At 51.2% G+C, this 16,061-nt stretch overlaps 1 protein-coding gene and 1 long non-coding RNA gene across 5 annotated transcripts in view; one reads left to right on the top strand and one right to left on the bottom strand.

The window, feature by feature from the left end:
- LOC106028683 (uncharacterized) overlaps positions 1 to 957 on the bottom strand; it is a 41,162-nt gene extending 40,205 nt beyond the window's left edge. Inside the window, exon 1 of the long non-coding RNA XR_010043295.1 lies at positions 670 to 957. This is a non-coding gene — a long non-coding RNA (uncharacterized LOC106028683). The remainder of the gene's footprint in view (positions 1 to 669) is intronic.
- Smyd2 (SET and MYND domain containing 2) overlaps positions 138 to 16,061 on the top strand; it is a 44,080-nt gene continuing 28,156 nt past the window's right edge. For all 4 annotated transcript variants that reach the window (XM_063236727.1, XM_005005598.4, XM_063236726.1 and 1 more), the window contains exon 1: positions 138 to 451. In XM_063236727.1, the coding sequence (XP_063092797.1) occupies positions 279 to 451 (173 nt within the window). In that variant the 5' untranslated portion in view covers positions 138 to 278. The remainder of the gene's footprint in view (positions 452 to 16,061) is intronic.

Raw genomic sequence — 16,061 nt, 5'->3', positions numbered from 1 at the left:
GGGACGGTCTTGATCCCCTTCCGTGCGCCGGGGCGGAGGTCCTCGGACACCTGGCCCTGGGCTCCCCGCGGCGCGCACCCGGTGACGGGGACCGCGGCGCCCTGAGCTGTAGCTGCGCGGAGCAGCACCGCGGTGGGCGCGGGCCACTGTCCCTCCCTCCCCTTGCCTCCCCTGGGGCGCGCGGGCGGGGCGGGGCCGTCCCTTCCGGGGCGCCGCCACTCCCACCCCCCCGCAGCCGGTGACGCGCGCGGGAGCCGCAGCCGGGCGCCGTAGCCACCATGCGGGCCGAGGGCCACGGCGGCCTGGAGCGCTTCTACAGCCCGGGCAAGGGCCGGGGGCTGCGCGCCCTGCAGCCCTTCCAGGTGGGCGACCTGCTCTTTGCCTGCCCGGCCTACGCCTCTGTGCTCACGGTGGGCGAGCGCGGCAGCCACTGCGAGCACTGCTTTGCCAGGTAGGGAGCCTGGCCTGGCCGGCGGGGGGCGGGGGGAAGCCGGGGCGGGGGGAGGACTGGGGCAGAGGACGCGGCGAGGGGCGGGAGAGGGGTGCGGGCCGGGCGCGGGGACGCGCGTGGCCACGTGCGTGCGGCAAGAGTCGCGGGTGCCGGCCGCCGGTGCTGGGCCCCGCGTGGGCTCCATCCGCGCCGCCCACCCTGCCCCCGGCTCGTCTCACCCCCTGGGGCTGGGCGTCTGGATCTGCAGCGTCCCCTGCCGGCTGCGGCTTTCTGCTTACGAGGTCCCGGGTCGTTGGGGCTTCCTGGGTCCCCTGGAGGGTGCTCAGGAAAACACAGTCGCCGGGCGGGGGAATTGGGCAAGATGCACGGTGGAGACCATGGGAATGGTAGCGTGCGGTGGTCCTGTCTGTGTCCCTGTCACAGGCAGGATGTGTCCATGTAAAGTCACATGCACGGAATCTACCAGTTTCAGAGTGAAAGGCAAACACCCTTACAATCCTGCCTCCCCGTCATTCTGCACGTGACAAGACTAAAGCCAGACAGGAAGTTTTGTTTTGTTTTGTGTGAGACAGAGGTCTGCTATGTAGTTTGGGCTGGTCTTGAACTCACTGGGTAGTCCAGACTGGCCTGGAACTTGCAGCGATCCTCCTGCCTCAGCTTCCACACAGGCAGCATGGCTGGCTGTAGCTGCCCACACCATTCCTTAGGGGCAGGAATCCCAGGTTGAACCCTGCTATTGCCAGCTGGCTAGATGCACTAAGGTGAATCCACTAAGGTGGGGTTGGACCAGTGCTGTCCGGGAAGAGACGTGGCTATCACTAACCCTCATGCCAGCCATTCCACTGCACCCCACTTCATCCTTGCCATGGAGGTTTCTGGGTTAGGCTGAAGACTCGCCCCTTTTTGAGTGTGCTTCGCAAGTGCAGCCTCTGCTGAAGCTCTGAGTCTGCGGGACCCGCGCGCCTGGTTCTGCAGTAAGACCCAGCAAAGGAGGGACAAAGGCTGAAAACGCTACCGTAGTAATCTTGTCCGGACTCCCTGCCAGAACTGCCATCCGCTTGGGGGGAACCTGGAAAGGAACTAGACACAGAATCATGCCGTGGGCAGCCGAAGGGCTGTATGTGATGTGGCTCTTTGAATTGGTGAGCCAGGAGCTAAAGGGTCATGGCACCACTTTGCGACGTTTGAGTGAAGTGAGCATTGGGTTTTCCCAAAGTTAAAAAGGCTGCTGAGACTGGTCCCTTGATCTTCTGAGCCTCTCTGTGGCTGGGAGTCTGCGGCGGCAGCGTGGGTGTCTGCGTGCAGGAGTGGAGCGGATCACCCAGCTCAGAAGGGGCCCCCACCGGGGGTCTGGAGACTCCTGGAGGCCACCGATGGGAGAGAGCGCCTGGTGGGCGCATAGTAGGGGTGCAGGCAGCACCTCGAGTCCTGTGCCCTGATGAGGCAGAGAGTGTCACATCTCCGGCTGTAACAGGGAGGAGCAGTTCTGAGCTTGCTTCTCTTCAGCTGGCTTTACAGTGTCTGCTGCGCACCCCAAGCTTGGAATAGCAGTGTCACTTGGTGGCAGCTTCAAGGATCATTCTGCCTCAGTTGTCCTGCCGCTCACCACTCTTTTTTTATTTGTTTGCATTTTTCTGATTGACATGCATGGCCCCTGCAGGGGAATCCAGGAGCAACCTGTACTCCTGGTTTGGGTGAGCTTCAAATCCTGGCCAGGGTCAGTAGCAGTCTACTGAAGTAACATGTGAGGAGTGCTGTTCCTTGGTGCAGGCCTTTAGAAACGTCCTCATGCCCAGCTCTGGTTTCTGTGAAGTCTGATTAATTGGTAAATCATAGTGAGACCATTTCAATAGCAGCACCCGCTTCTTGGTCACCTATTTGTAGCACCGAGGAAAAGTGAGAACTCAGGGTGCACCCCAAGGCCTCCGAGGAAGAGCAGAATCCTGCACATGGTTCTGCCCCCCAGTCACCACCCAGGGCCTCTCCCCGGCCACATGCCGGATAGCAAGCTGCTCCATCCTTTCCTATGCCGGAAGTTTAGACAGGAGCACTTCAGATAAATGAGCCCCCTTGCCCAAGTTGTATCAATTGTATCAAAATTTTACTCATTTTAAAGGGGAGGGGGAAAGATGTCTTCAGAAGTAAGTATATTTTATAAGCTAAAAATAACAGGAAATTTCTTAGCTGTGTGTGGAAGCAGCTTGTTACTCCCAGGACAGTCTGAAGACTTGTTTCTGGGAGGTGTGAACCTGTGTCACCTTCTCTTCATTGGGTGGGTGGTGGTTGGGAAATGTGTGTCTTGCCTCAGCTGCTAAAGAAGCTTCTGAAACCACAAGCATCAGCCCCATGCCGTGGTGTATGCCTGTGATTTCCAGCATTTGGGAGGCAGGTGGATCTCTATGAGTTTGAGGCCAGCCTGGGCTACATAGTGAGTTCAAGGCCAGCCTAAACTATACAGTGAGACCCTGTCTTAAAAATTAATGAATGAATTAAATAAAATACAAGTGTCTCTGTTGGGGCTGTCCTTACCACGGCCATGTCCTTCTTAGGTACATTTTAACATGCATGTGCTTGTCTGTCTACACACGTTTTGGTCATTGATGAATTGCTATGGTGGAATTTTAAAGCTGCTTAGCTTCAAAGTCGGAGGCTGGCCTGCTTGAACACCTGGTGTCGTTAGCCTGTGAAGGGCACACTTGCACCTGTTACCTGTGTTTCAGTGGAAAAGCTTATACCTGCAGGGTCCTTGGCCAGCACTCGACCCCGCCAGGTCCTTATTCTTGGGGCTCCCGAGCCACTCAAAGACAGGAGGGTAGCAATGCTGTGTTTGCTGCCCCTGAACTGGGGGACATCGGCCGATGGGGCTTTTTTGGGATCAAGCGGGGAGAACCTAGGGTTTCAGTGGATTTCTTTCATGTCTGGCTCACTTAGAGTGATTATTTTAAAAACTGGAATGTTTTGTGTGATTAAGGTATTCTGTTATAAGCAGTTAAAAAAGTTTTTTTCCTCTAATGTCCTCCAGATTGATTCTTTAGTGGTGTTTATCTTTTCTGTCTTGTTTCAAGCTGGCAAAATAATCTTTAGCTGATCTTCACCAGTATTAAGAGCCATGAATGTGTTGTTTGGTTGGCACAAGTTCTCGCTATGTAGCTCAGGCCAGACTTGAATTCCTAGCAATCCTCCTGCCTCAGCCTCCTGTTTCTTAAACTTAGCCGAAGGCGCTCTGGTTCAGGCTGCTGAAACTGTGCTTTGGAAAAAGATATTGTCTGCAGCACCCTTGGGATTCCTGTTGCTCTGAAAAGGTTCTCTGAGGATTGTGGGGGAGAAATGACCTCAGAGTTTCATTTTTGTAAATGAAATAGTGAGCAGATACATTGAGAGGCAGGCCCCTGTCCTTGGGTATGTTTATGTAAAGCGCATAGAAGAGTTAAGTACCCAGCAGGTGGGTTGTGGTGGCACAGGCCTGTAATCCCAGTACTCTGGGAGACTGAGGCAGGAGGACTGCAAGTTCAAATGCACCCTGAGGAATTTAGCAACCTCATGAAACCCTGTTCCAAACAAAAAAAGGAGCTGGGGATGTAACTCAGCATGAAGGCCTTGGATTCAATCCTCAGCACCACAGAAATAAAACAAAAACATATGTATTTCTCCTAGCGTACGTCCTGCTGAAGCAAGCACACATCTCCTCTAGAAAGTTCTATTAAAGACAAGAGTCAGATGTCTACATTTTCTGGGATCAAACGCTGTGGCTTCTGGGACATAGTTACAGGGGTGCAGTTAGGGCAGGGGTGCTGGAAGGAGTCACCCCCAACAGGACCCCTGGCTAGAGCCAACCCAGCTCCTCTCCTGTGGGTCCCCAGAATAATAATAATCATGAGGACCCTGAGTGTTTTAGGTTTTCAACATGGATCAAAACTGCTGCAACAGACATGCAGGTAAACACCTTTCTAGCTGGGTGTGGCGGCACACACCTGTAATCCCTGCACTTGGGAGGCTGAGGCAGGAGAATCGCCATGAGTTCAAGGCCGGTTTGGCCTACATAGTGAGTTCAAATCCAGCCTGAAGTGTAAAGTGAGACCCTGTCTCAACAAACAAACACCTGCTTTCTAACTTCAAAGCACCCTTTTAACATGAGATGAAGCAAATATTTTAAAGCAGAAATGAAAGAAAACATAGTTTTCCTTTTGGTTTTTTGAGACAGGGTCTTGCTGATCTTGAACTCTGTAGCCCACACTGGCCTTGAACTCACAATGATCCTCCTGCCTCAGCTTCCTGAGTGCTGCAGTTACCAGCATAGGCCACCATGTCCGGCTCAGATTTTCCACATGGGATACAGACTTCTCATCCGCTTTACCTCCTGCATGGTTCTTTGAATGGGAGCAGAGATCTGACCTTAAGGCCACATGGACCAGGTTCTCCATAGGTGGGGAATATAGTCTCTGTTCCGGTTTATGTAGAGGCCCAGTGACCGCCTAGTGTGGAAGCCATTTCGGATGAAAGAGGTGGCAGCAGCAGCAGGAGAGTTAAAGCCCCGCTGACGCCTTCCCCTTCTTAGAGTGAGGCTCAGGATTCTCTCCATCAGAAAGGTCTGCAGCCATGTGGAAAACGACATCCCTGCCAGTTGCATCACGCTTTGCAGCCCCTCAGGTGCTTCTAGGTTCTTACTTGGATCCTGCCAGGGATGTCGATGTAGATAGGGCTCTGTCCCATTTTACATAGGAAGACATGCATGTTTAAAAGACGAAGCCCTTTCCCTCTTCTGTCTGTGGCTTTGGTCCTGTATTGATTGATTTTCTCCTGAGGGCCTGGCTTTGTGACCTGTAGGGTCCAAGCCAGTCTTCCTACTCAGAGACTTGGTTCCTGCACCTCTTTCAGTCTGAAGCTGCTGAGTGCTGCAACTCAGTCTGCTTAAATTTACAGGTTTCTCACAGGACTTGGGGGACTCAGTCTGGCTCTCAAGTCTTCCTAACCCAATGCAGTTTTGTTCTGTTTAATTTGCCTTTTTGAGACAGGGTCTCGCCATGTAGTACAGGCTGGCCTCAAACTCCTGGTGATCCTCCTGCCTCAGCCTCTGGAATGTTGAGAATACAGGCCTGCGTTGACACGCCCTAAGAGTGAATGCAGTTTTTCTGGTTTTTTTCTTTTGCTTTCCTCCTGCCCCAGCAGGTAATTCAACAAACTAGTACATTGTTTGCAAAGTTAAAAGAAGAATCCATTCAGCTGTCTTTCCTGTGTTGCCTTGGGTTCCAGGGTGCTGGTTTGATTACTAGGCTGAGGGACTCCTGTGAGCAGCACCTCACACTCTAAGAACGCAGCTGTGGAGAGCTCAGGGGAGCCGTTGTCTTGGAGTTGGAGCTCCTAAGTGGATAAGAAACGAACACTCTTCTCTAGTGTGGGCTTTTATGTTTGGCTCTTTGGACTTAGGTTCATCTCCTCTCCCACTGTGGCCTTGGTGGAGGAGCTCAGGGTCACCTGACAGGCCCTGGGTGCCCCCCTAAACCCACCCTCCCTAGAGAATCAAGTAGCAGGAAACAGATCTGGGGGCATCAGTAAGAGGCGCAGAGGGAATAAATTATTGGGCAGAAACTTAGCGGCACGCATTCTGCAAACAGCATGCTGGGCCTGGGGAAGTGGAGAGAGAGAGAGAGAGAGAGGCTGAGATGACACAGAGCTGGGTTGTCCTCAGGACGGCCACCTAGGACATGCGTCCTGCTGTGTGCCACCCACTGGGCAGCTGTGTGGGACGCAGACCCTTGTGCCGTGCTGGAAGCCGAGCACCTCCGTGCACCGATACTGTGCACCGAAGCGCGACGCACAGGGGAAAAGCCAGGTCTGGAGCCCAACCTACCAGCTTGTTGCACCTCTGAGGCCCTGAGGAATTTTCCCACGTGCATTAAAGAGGCTTTAGTAACTTTCATGTTGTGAAGCTGTAGTTTTCTGCAAAGGAACCATTCTAAAGTGCAGTTTTCCTGGTGTGCTCTTTACCTGTCTTCATTTCTTCTATCTTAGTACATCCCAGCTCGGGGACGGTGGCTCTGGCCAGGTGCAAGGCCAGTCTGATTTTTTAAAAACCCAATTTCCTTCCAGGCTTGGTGCTGCAGGCCCATCACGGCAGCACCCAGGAGGCTGAGGCAGAAAGATGCTACATAAGGAGACCTGTCTCAACCACGACCCCCCACCTCTTTTCTGTGCCTCCCGAGGCCAGGCCCTGGTGGGCTTGGCGTACACCTGTGAATGCGGGTCTGCGTGCCCCATCTTCACCAGGAACTGTAAGACCACCTCACTGGACTTTGGCTGCCCAGCCCTCCCGCCTCCCAGGCCTGCGTGGCCTGCTGGGGGGCCTGTGGGGGATGGGCGTGCGGAGCCCCCGCTTCCCTCCCCGGGACTTGTGTTCCCAGCCTGTGGGCCTTTCCCATCCACATCGTGTCCCTCACATCTATGGATTTCTCGGAAATCCGCAGTCGTTTAGGTGTGCAGCTCTGCAGCAGGGGACTGACTGAAGTGGCTACCTTTTCAGGCTTGAACCCGAGACCTTGGCCTCATTAGCGCGCTCCCAGTCACAGCGCCACCACCTCACTCGGTGCAACTTCTGCTGACTCCTCCGCCACCCTCTGCGGCCTCCTTTTCAATTGCAAAGGCGTTCACGCAGACACAATAGAACAGAAGGAAATCTGATCGCACAAGCCTGCTCTGGAGGACGGGAATATGCAATTTAGCAGGAAAATAATACGTGTTTTTAAAAAATCTTGAAGGTGGAGGCAATAGCTTATCTCTATAGGGCGCGCATTCCCTGTGTGTCCAGCTGTGCCCCTCAGAATCTTCCATCAAAAATTTAAAAATAGCGTGGAAGTCCTTTGGCCAATGGATTAGCATAGAATCCGGTGACTCTCCTATGGGAAGTGGAAGGCCTCAGATGACTAAGGAGAAATACAACCTGCGTGGTACTCAGATGCGTGGGGTCAGTTCTTCCTGAAGTAGAGCTCTCAGTTCATCAGTGCTTGCTTATTTTTGGCAAGTTCTTAGCCCTTGATCCTAAAATGAATGCCACCTTAATAACAACACTGTCCCCCACCGGCCAGTACCTGTCATGCCCGGGCATGTCAGTCCCTGGGGAAATTTAGAGCGACAGAGAGGGAACCTTAGGAGAGGGTGAGGAAAGGAGAGGAGAGAGGGTGAATTCACTCCAGGTTACAGACCAGAGCCCATCCTGGGGGAGGAACTTCAGCTAAAATCTGTCTGGTAAGATGCATTTTTTAACCCACACCAAATAAAACTCTCAGGTATTGTCTCTTTGACCCTTGACAAGAGCAGGCTAAAACGCGTGGTGAAATGCAGCGTTCTACAGGAAAGACTAGCGTGTAGGCCACTGGCTCACCTTCTGTGCGGTCATGATGTTTGCAGGAGAAACACTTTCGGATTTGTCACCCAGAAGGAAGCCCAGCCTTGACACTTCGGGGACAGGCCCTGCACTTCTTGGTCCTCCATTCTTTGTGTCTGATGAAATAACTCATTTAAGACACATAGGCAGCTGTATAGAAGTGCAGGTAGAGTTTATTGTAAAAAAGATAGAAAGTTATGAGGAGGTCAGCTGTGCCACAAAAGCTTTTGCTCTGACTGCAGGTTTGGATTTTCATGCACTTCAACTGTTGCTGGGGCTCAGGAAGCTGCAGGAATGTTACATTAACACTGTAGGAAGATGTTACCTTGAAATTGCAGGATATCTTCTTGTCCTTTCTGGATGGTCTGTGCTTCCGCCATCATGTAAGGAGCTCAGGAAAGAAATTCAAGGAAGCGAAGTTCTCTCTTTACACAGGGCCCAGCCCAGGGTAGGTGGTCTTTAAGGAACATTCCTTTTCCTGTGCCACTGGGCTGTGGGAATGCTCTGTGCCTTGGCCTGGAGTTGGATGACCTGCATGACCTTAAGATAGCATTGTATTCCCTGGCCTAGATACCAAACATATGGTGTAATGGTTGATACATTGTGTAATGGTTGATACATTGTGTCAACTTGAGAATTGAGCAGTTTAGAAGCTTAACTAATTGATTCAGCAGGGGGCCAGGAGCCTTAGTTTGTAAACATCTTGAGGCAATGCAAGAGGAGGGCACAGAGATGTTGTGGGCAGGTGGCCTGCTTACTCTGGAAGGGAGGAGAGAAAGACTTGTTCCTATCCTTTTTTGCTCCTGTTGCTTTTGCTGTCTTTGGCTGCCTTTTCCTGTGGCCCCTGTGACATGAGCCACCCTGCCTTGGAGCCAGCTGATTGTGAACTGAAACTTTCACAAACTGAGCTAAATAAACCTTTCCTTCCTTAATTTTGGGTGTCAGAAATTTTGTCTCAGCCAGGAACAGAGAAAAGTACCCAGCACACATGGTGATAAATGGATTATGCACCAAGTCTCCCTTTCTTGCTTAACTAGCCCCATGCATTATTTAGGGACCCCCCCCTCCATCCCTCAGTCCTGCTAATGTGTTTAACTACCTGCTAAACACATTTGCCATTTGAAAATTCTCTTGCCTGTTAGTTCTGTACAGGGCCTGCAGATGCCCAATGGATAAAGCTCGGTGTATCTGTCTTATTTTCCCTCTCTGCCTTCTTTATCCCTTCTGAATTCAGGTCAGACCCCTGCCCAGTTCTGCACATCACTGTGACTCCGGAAAGGGGTTTCTGTCTAAAACCTGGTAGCTCGAGGTCTGTTGTCCTTGGTTTCTGTAAGCTGTCTCATCACCCGTCAAGACTGAGGCAAGACGCACAGAGATGTGTTCTTGGCAGGTTTTACAGTGTCTGTCCCAGACCTCAGAGCAGTGTGTGGGAGTCTCAGCCATTGCCCTGAGCCTGCAGTCACTCCCAATTCCAGGAAGAGCAGAGCCTCACAGACCCCATCACCCCAAGCTGAGCATCCCAGCAGAATCACCCTAGCAGGAGCATCATGCCCCTGGGAGCCAGACTGCCCCCTACAGCCATAAGGACTCGTCCAGAGGCACCTGCTGACCAGTCTGGGCACAGCCATCAGCTGGCCTATGGCCTGACCAGCATCACCCACCTCAGCAGTTGTGCAGACCCCCCCCCAGACCCTTGCCCCTGTTCCCCTTTCTATAAAACCGCACGGCTCCTGCCAGCCCCCGAAGACCTCCTTAAGTGTCTGTCCACAGGTCTATGCCAAGGAGAGCTCCTGTCCCCACTTGGATGCTGGCATTTCTCCCTTCCGGATGGTGGCAGAGCCTTGGGATCCCCAGATCCCAGGGACTTTGGGCCTAAAACTTTAGTAACAGCTGCACAAATCTGCAGGACCTGGGCGACTGCTGTCCACAGTGATGACCTCTCGGGGCTTGGACACCTCAGTACTTCGGGACACTTGGTTATCGGGACACTTGATGGACTCCCCAAGGATTCGGGTTTTATTTTCTTTTTACTTATTTAAAATCGTTTATATTTATGGGGCACTTATTTATGGGTTCTGTAGCTCTGGAAGACAGGAAAACAAAATCTGTTAGGTTCTAGTGGATTTTATTCATCTTTATTGTTCTGATGTCCTGGATGCTGAGCTTTTGACAGATGTCACATGAGCAGCAGGTAGACTAGGGCCTTGTGTTGCATTCTGTTGAAAACTGATAATCCAGGTAGATGGTGAGGAACCTCTACACAGTCAGCTGGAGCAGCGTTCAGCCACACTCTCCCTGCTCCTGCCTTTTGCAGATACGGGGAGAGCTGTGGGGGGAGCAGAATGGGAAATCACGGCTGGGTGTTAAGGCGGCTCTGGTACTTTGGAAAGTAAAGACCTGTTGCTTTCCTGTGCGTGCAAGTAAAGGTTTCTATTAGCCCCTTAAAAAATCAGATTAACAAGAAAGATAACAACTTAGACACTGTCTGCGGGTTGTGTCCAATCTTCAGTTGGTCTTGGCACCTGGTGAGACCACAAGATGCCCAGCTACTGAATACTTTCTAGGAGCAGAAAGGGGACAAAGCCGCTCTCCCTCCCTGGCTTTCTCTGGTACTTCAGAGATTGGCTGTGATCAGCTTTGCGGTGGTCAGTGCCACAGGCTAGGTGGGGCCTGGCAAAGCTCCTGGAGCTGTCTGCATCCACCCCCTGCTGCCATGTAGGTTTCATGTCTATAGTGAGAGCGCTTACAGCAGTTACATGCGTGCACATTCACACTTGCACCCACATACATGCACATGTGCACACTGCGTGTATGTACACACAGCTACGCAAACATGCACACAGGTACACAGCTACACGTGCATACATAGATGTATGCATACACCTCTGCTACACAACCATGCACACACCTATACACACGTACATTTGCATGTACGTACCCGCACACACCTGTGCCTTGTGGATTCCCCCTCTCCAACCCTCTGCCAGCCGACTTCACTGTCTAGGTCTGTCCTGCTCTTAGTGGACTGTATAGTCCCCTGGCTTTTGCTGCGCAGCACCCCCCACACACTTTCTTCACCATACTGGCTGCCAGAGGGAGAAAACTGGGTTCTGCTCTTCTCCCCCCCCCCCATAGCTGGAGGCTTGGTGCTCAGCTATCACACAAAAAAGTTGCAAAACCATCATCTCATTTCCGACACTTGTCCGTTCTTCATAGCCCAGGCAGGCCTCCTCGCCTTCCGTACCTACAAGCATGCCCGTGCTCATGCTTGGAAACCAGGCCTTGCGAGAGCCCTGCAGACCCTTGGCTGCCCCTCTGTGCCTTAGTAGCCGCTCTGGTCCCTGCTATGCGGCCCTCCCGCCTCCCCAGCATTCCTGCTGGCACCTCCGTGCTTGGTCCATGCACTCTGTGCCTCAGGACCTGCACAGCTGCTGGCCCTCAGGAGACCTGAGTGCTGGGTGCTGGTCTGCAGCCCTCCTTCCTTCTCCCCGCCTCTGCCTGCCTGCACCAAGACCCAGCTCAAATCCCATCTCCTGGGAAGCTCCTCGCAAGTCCTCGATTTATAGTTTGCTATTTACTGATTTCGCAGTAGCTTGCTGTTATGGATAAAGAACTGGTGGTCAACTTAACGCCAGCAGGATTACATCAGCATGGCACTGAGCAAAGATGCTCCACCTAAGGAAAGTTGCCAGCATAAATAGATGGAAAAGGAGAAGGAGACTGTTAATGCATTGATGCATTATTGCATTGCATTGAGGCATAGTAGGTTCTCCTACGAGTTGCTGTTTGAGCCTTGGTTCCTGACTCTGGAGGGGAAGATGTGTGCCACTTGGTCTCCAGGATGAACTCATCACGCTGCTTCCTGGCATGTGCCTGACTGTGCTTGTCGTCAGAGGAGCTCGGGACCTCCGTGTCGCTGAGGATGGCTGTGGTGCCTTTCAGGACAGCCCTGGTCTTTGCTGTGAGTGTGCTTCTAAGCTCCATCTCACCAGCACAGCTCCTTCACTCCGCTGGCATGGACTTTCTGGCTTTCACTGCTGGCCTTTGGGCCTTCCCAGCACAGATTCGTAAAAGAGACCTGCGTGAGTCCTTCTTGTGGGCTTTAGACCTCCAGTTGGACTCGTGGGAGGCATTGTCATGAGTTCTGGGCTTTCATCTGGACTCATGTGGCACATTGCTGTGGGATTTAGGCCCTTGACTAAATATTCTATGTCTTTGGTGTTGTGGATAGATTTCCTGCATTTTCTTGTGTTAATTCCCTGTGACCATCATAAAAATAATATTATAAACCCCATGTCCTGATTCTAGTTGCTCTCTGCACAAGCCCTGACTACAACACTTGCTCTTTATGTTTATTGAACGTCCGCCCACTCCAGGCCTTGTGCTCTAACAGAGGGGGTTCAGTTGGAGTCAAATTCCTTCTGGGTGCTGTTGCCCTAACTCCCGTGTCCATGGGGGGAGCCTTGTCCCAGGGGAAGCATCCTGAGTTTCAGCCAGCATCATTTGGGCCCTTGGGTGCTGATGCTGATGACTTTGCCTGATACATTCGCCACCTAGCTAGGCAGGGCCCATCCCTGAAAACAGCTCATTTTTAATCTTGTTTGTTTTTTTGAGACAGGGTCTCCATATGTAGCCTAGCCTGGCCTTGAACTAGTGTTGATCCTTCCGCCTCAGCCTCCCGAGTGCTGGGATTACACCATGCCCAGCCTTCATATTTGTGAAAAACAAAAAACTGTTATTCTTCCAAAGCCCAGTGCAGTGCTTTGCATATAGAAAATAATACTTTTTGATAACTTCTTGGCTATAGTAGCTTAACATTATCGCCTTAGTGTGTTGGGGCAAGGTTATTATAGTGCAATAAAAACATTCTTCATTGAGATGTACAAATGGAGCCATTGAGGACTGCAAGAAATAGTTCTGTGAAATCTGTTCAGTCATAGCTGATAAGTCCTCCAAGTAAGCAAGTTGGGGTAATTCACCTAAGGAGACCAGTAGCTCAGTTTTCTATTGTTTGACTACAGGAAAATAAAACCAAGGAGGTGAGATAGTTCACTGTGGTTAAATTTATATTCCTTTGATTTTTACCTTTTTCCTTGGTATCCAATCACAAGCGTTGGACCTATTACAGCAATGCAGTCATAACAGAATCTAATGATATCAGTACTGTATTCCAAAGCTAATATTTACTCTGTATCGTATCATTCTGAGATACAGTGGATGCCATCTGTTATCATTTCTTTTATGAGAGAACAGACTTTTAAAAAAAAGACATTTGCTGTTTCTTTCTTTTTGACCTCTCCGTCTGTAGAGTTTGGAGACGTGAAGTTAAAAGTGGCAGGCCCAGGAGAGGTGATGCACACCTGTAATTCCACCCAAGTGGAAGGCTGAGGCAGGGGGATCACAAGTTTGAGCCCAGCTTGGACACCTTAATGACCCACCTAGACTCTTGTCTAAAATGACAGCGGGTTGGGGGTGTAACTCATTGCAAAGGCCCTGGGTTCAGTCTCCAGTGCTGTTAGAAAAGAAAGGAGTAGCACAGAAATATCCTGCTCTCCTGCAGAAGTCAAGACAGAGAGCATTTCTGGGAGGAAGTGCGGGCTTTGAAATGTGGAAACATTCTTTCTCTGCATCAGCCAAAAGTGTTGCTGAGACTGTACGGGGCCCCTAAGATGAGATTTGATGGGGCTCAGAGTGGAACTGAATGTCCACCACTCCACAGACGAACTATTTTCCCCTATTACCCATAAACTTCATGCAGGTTTTCTCAAGACCCAGTTGAGTTCCATCCGGGCCATAGTCTACAGAAAAACACACCCTAAATCGGGATCATCTTCATCCTTCCCCGACTGCCAAACCCAGGCCGCTCCCTGGAATTCCCAGCTCCTGTCCCAGTAGTTGGGAAAACCTGTTGCCACCTTGCTGCCCTAAACATTTCCTGCATCCCCTTGAGGACACCGGCTCTAACTTTTAACAAGCTTCAGAACAAAAGCTTGGTGCCTGGGCTGTGAAGACTGAGCCCAGCTCTGGGAAGAAGCCCCCCGCTGTCCTCGGGCCTGGGGTTCACTGTGCCTTGTGGATTAAAGTAACACACGGAGCACCTTTCTGTGACACACAAAACCCTGTGGCCTGAGCATTATCCCTGTCCCCTGACCAGGTTCTAATGTGGTTCCGCTATAATTCCTCCAATTTTGATTCCTCTTGGACAGGACATCATGGCCCTGTTCCTGTGATAACTGGCACCACATGGGAGCCTAACTTTGTTTCTGATTGTCTGGTTTCAGCCTATGAAGAAGTGATATTGCACTGCTGGGCTTCTTTTTTTTTTTTTTTTTTTTTTTTTTTTTGGCTGGGGCTGCCTCTATTCAGCAGAGATTACTTGTCACTTCTGTCACCGTTAGTTAAAAATAATTGTTATTGCAGTCTCCCGTACGCAGTGTCGCTTTCTTTCCTGGTGAAACCCATGAAGTGCTGGTTTCAGTAGCAGAACGTAGAGCATGTAGAATCTGATCCTTTTCTTCTGGCCCAACAGCACCTGCGGCAACGCGCTAACTAGCAGGACTTGTTAATTACAGTTCTGATTTGTTGATCTTCATGGCTTCTGATTTTTGAAAGCAAGGAAATTAATCACCACGTGTGTCTCCGCCAGTAGAAAGGACAGGAGCTGGTCTTCCAAGTACTGGGCCAGTCACTACTAATCCGATGCTTGAATTTTTCTGTAGCATTTCCTCTTTTGGTGGCTAGAACCATGTCTTAACGTCCAGAAAGCCTGTCTCTGGGTAGGTATTTGCCCGTAAAACAAAGGGTAGAGAAACATCAAGTTGCTGAGATGGTACTGAGAATATTTGGGCATCTGATGTTACCTTAAAAAAAACACAGAGAAGACTTAGGATTAAAAATGCAGTCGTATGGGGCTGGGGATTTAGCTCGGCGTCGTAAGCGCCTGCCTTGCAAGCAGACAGTTGTGAGTTCGATCCCTGGTACCGATAAAAATGAAAAAGACCAAAAAAGAAATGCGGTTGTGGCACTCAGCATTTATATGCATTGGTTACAGTTCCTCATTGATTTCTTGCAGCCAAGCTGGGAGGTACCAGCTCTATCTTTATTTTACAGTGGGAGGAACTGAGGTGCAGCAAGGATTCCTAATTTGCCCACAGTCTGCAGGTCTGGAGCTGGGGAGGCAGGAAGCATAGGTCACTGTGGTCACCTGAAAGGCGGAGGGGGAATCTGGAAGAGGGGAAAGCAAGCCGAGGCTCTCCATCTGGCAACTTGCACCAGCCTCTTGTCATACTGCTTCCTGCCATGGTCAGAACTTACGCTGACGTTTGTCCTCAGGATGCTCAAACAGCCCAGTCTGCTACACCTGCAGGCTGCCAGAAGACTGACACAGCATGCCTGCAGTCTTTGCACCCTGGGAGGATGAGGCAGGAGATTGCTATTCCAGCCCAGCCATTTAGCAACTCAGCGAGATCTTGTGTCAACATAAAAAATAAACCAGCAGGAGGGCTGGAAATGTAGTTTGGTATGAAGGCACTGTGGAAATCTGATGCCCCCACCCAGCAGCCAAGGAGGAGAGTGCTTCTGCCCGCAAGAGGTTCTTAGTGATTTACTCTTTTCTGTCTTGCCCCTTTTGGGTTACTTCAGAGAAATTTTGCTTTCTTTGGCACAGCCTTCACACCCTGGTGCCGTCGAGATCAGGTGACCATTTCGTGTGTGTGCTGCATGCACGGGGTTTCTTCCAAATGTCATGTTTTCCTGTGGTCCTCACAGCGCCCCTGGGAGCCCCTCTCTGGCTGGACTTCCCCGGTAGCAGTAGCTGCATGTTCAGAGGCCCTTGGCCCTTGGCTTCCTTGTTCTCCCCGTCAGGGACACACGCAGTACAGGGACCAGCTCAGCAGATTTGAGCTCTGGGTTTCAGCCAGTGGACTTCTAAAGAGTTTACGTCTGTCCCCAGCTATGGGAAGCACAGAAGCACCTGTCTGGATAATTCAAACCGTGTTCCCTGCTGTTCCTGCTCCTATCTAAAATGGCTCAAACCAAAATAGGTGGAAGCGGATCCGTGTTATTGATGATCAGTAACAGAAGCTGTCAGGACTCCTCGCTCCTCGCTCCAGAGGCAGGCTGGCCCTGGAGGCTGTTTGGCAGCTTGGTTGCTTTTTGGGCTTCGTGTACCCCATCTTCCAGGAGGGCTGTCCTCGGGCAGGGTTATTTTTGCATGATGAAGACACATTATGC

Source organism: Cavia porcellus, unplaced genomic scaffold (assembly GCF_034190915.1).
Source record: "Cavia porcellus strain 051 isolate PalLab524CR breed Dunkin Hartley unplaced genomic scaffold, mCavPor4.1 scaffold_26, whole genome shotgun sequence".
In the NCBI taxonomy this organism is placed as follows: Eukaryota; Metazoa; Chordata; class Mammalia; order Rodentia; family Caviidae; genus Cavia; species Cavia porcellus.
Note: the sequence above shows the minus strand (reverse complement) of the source record. Positions and strands in the feature narration are given on the sequence as shown.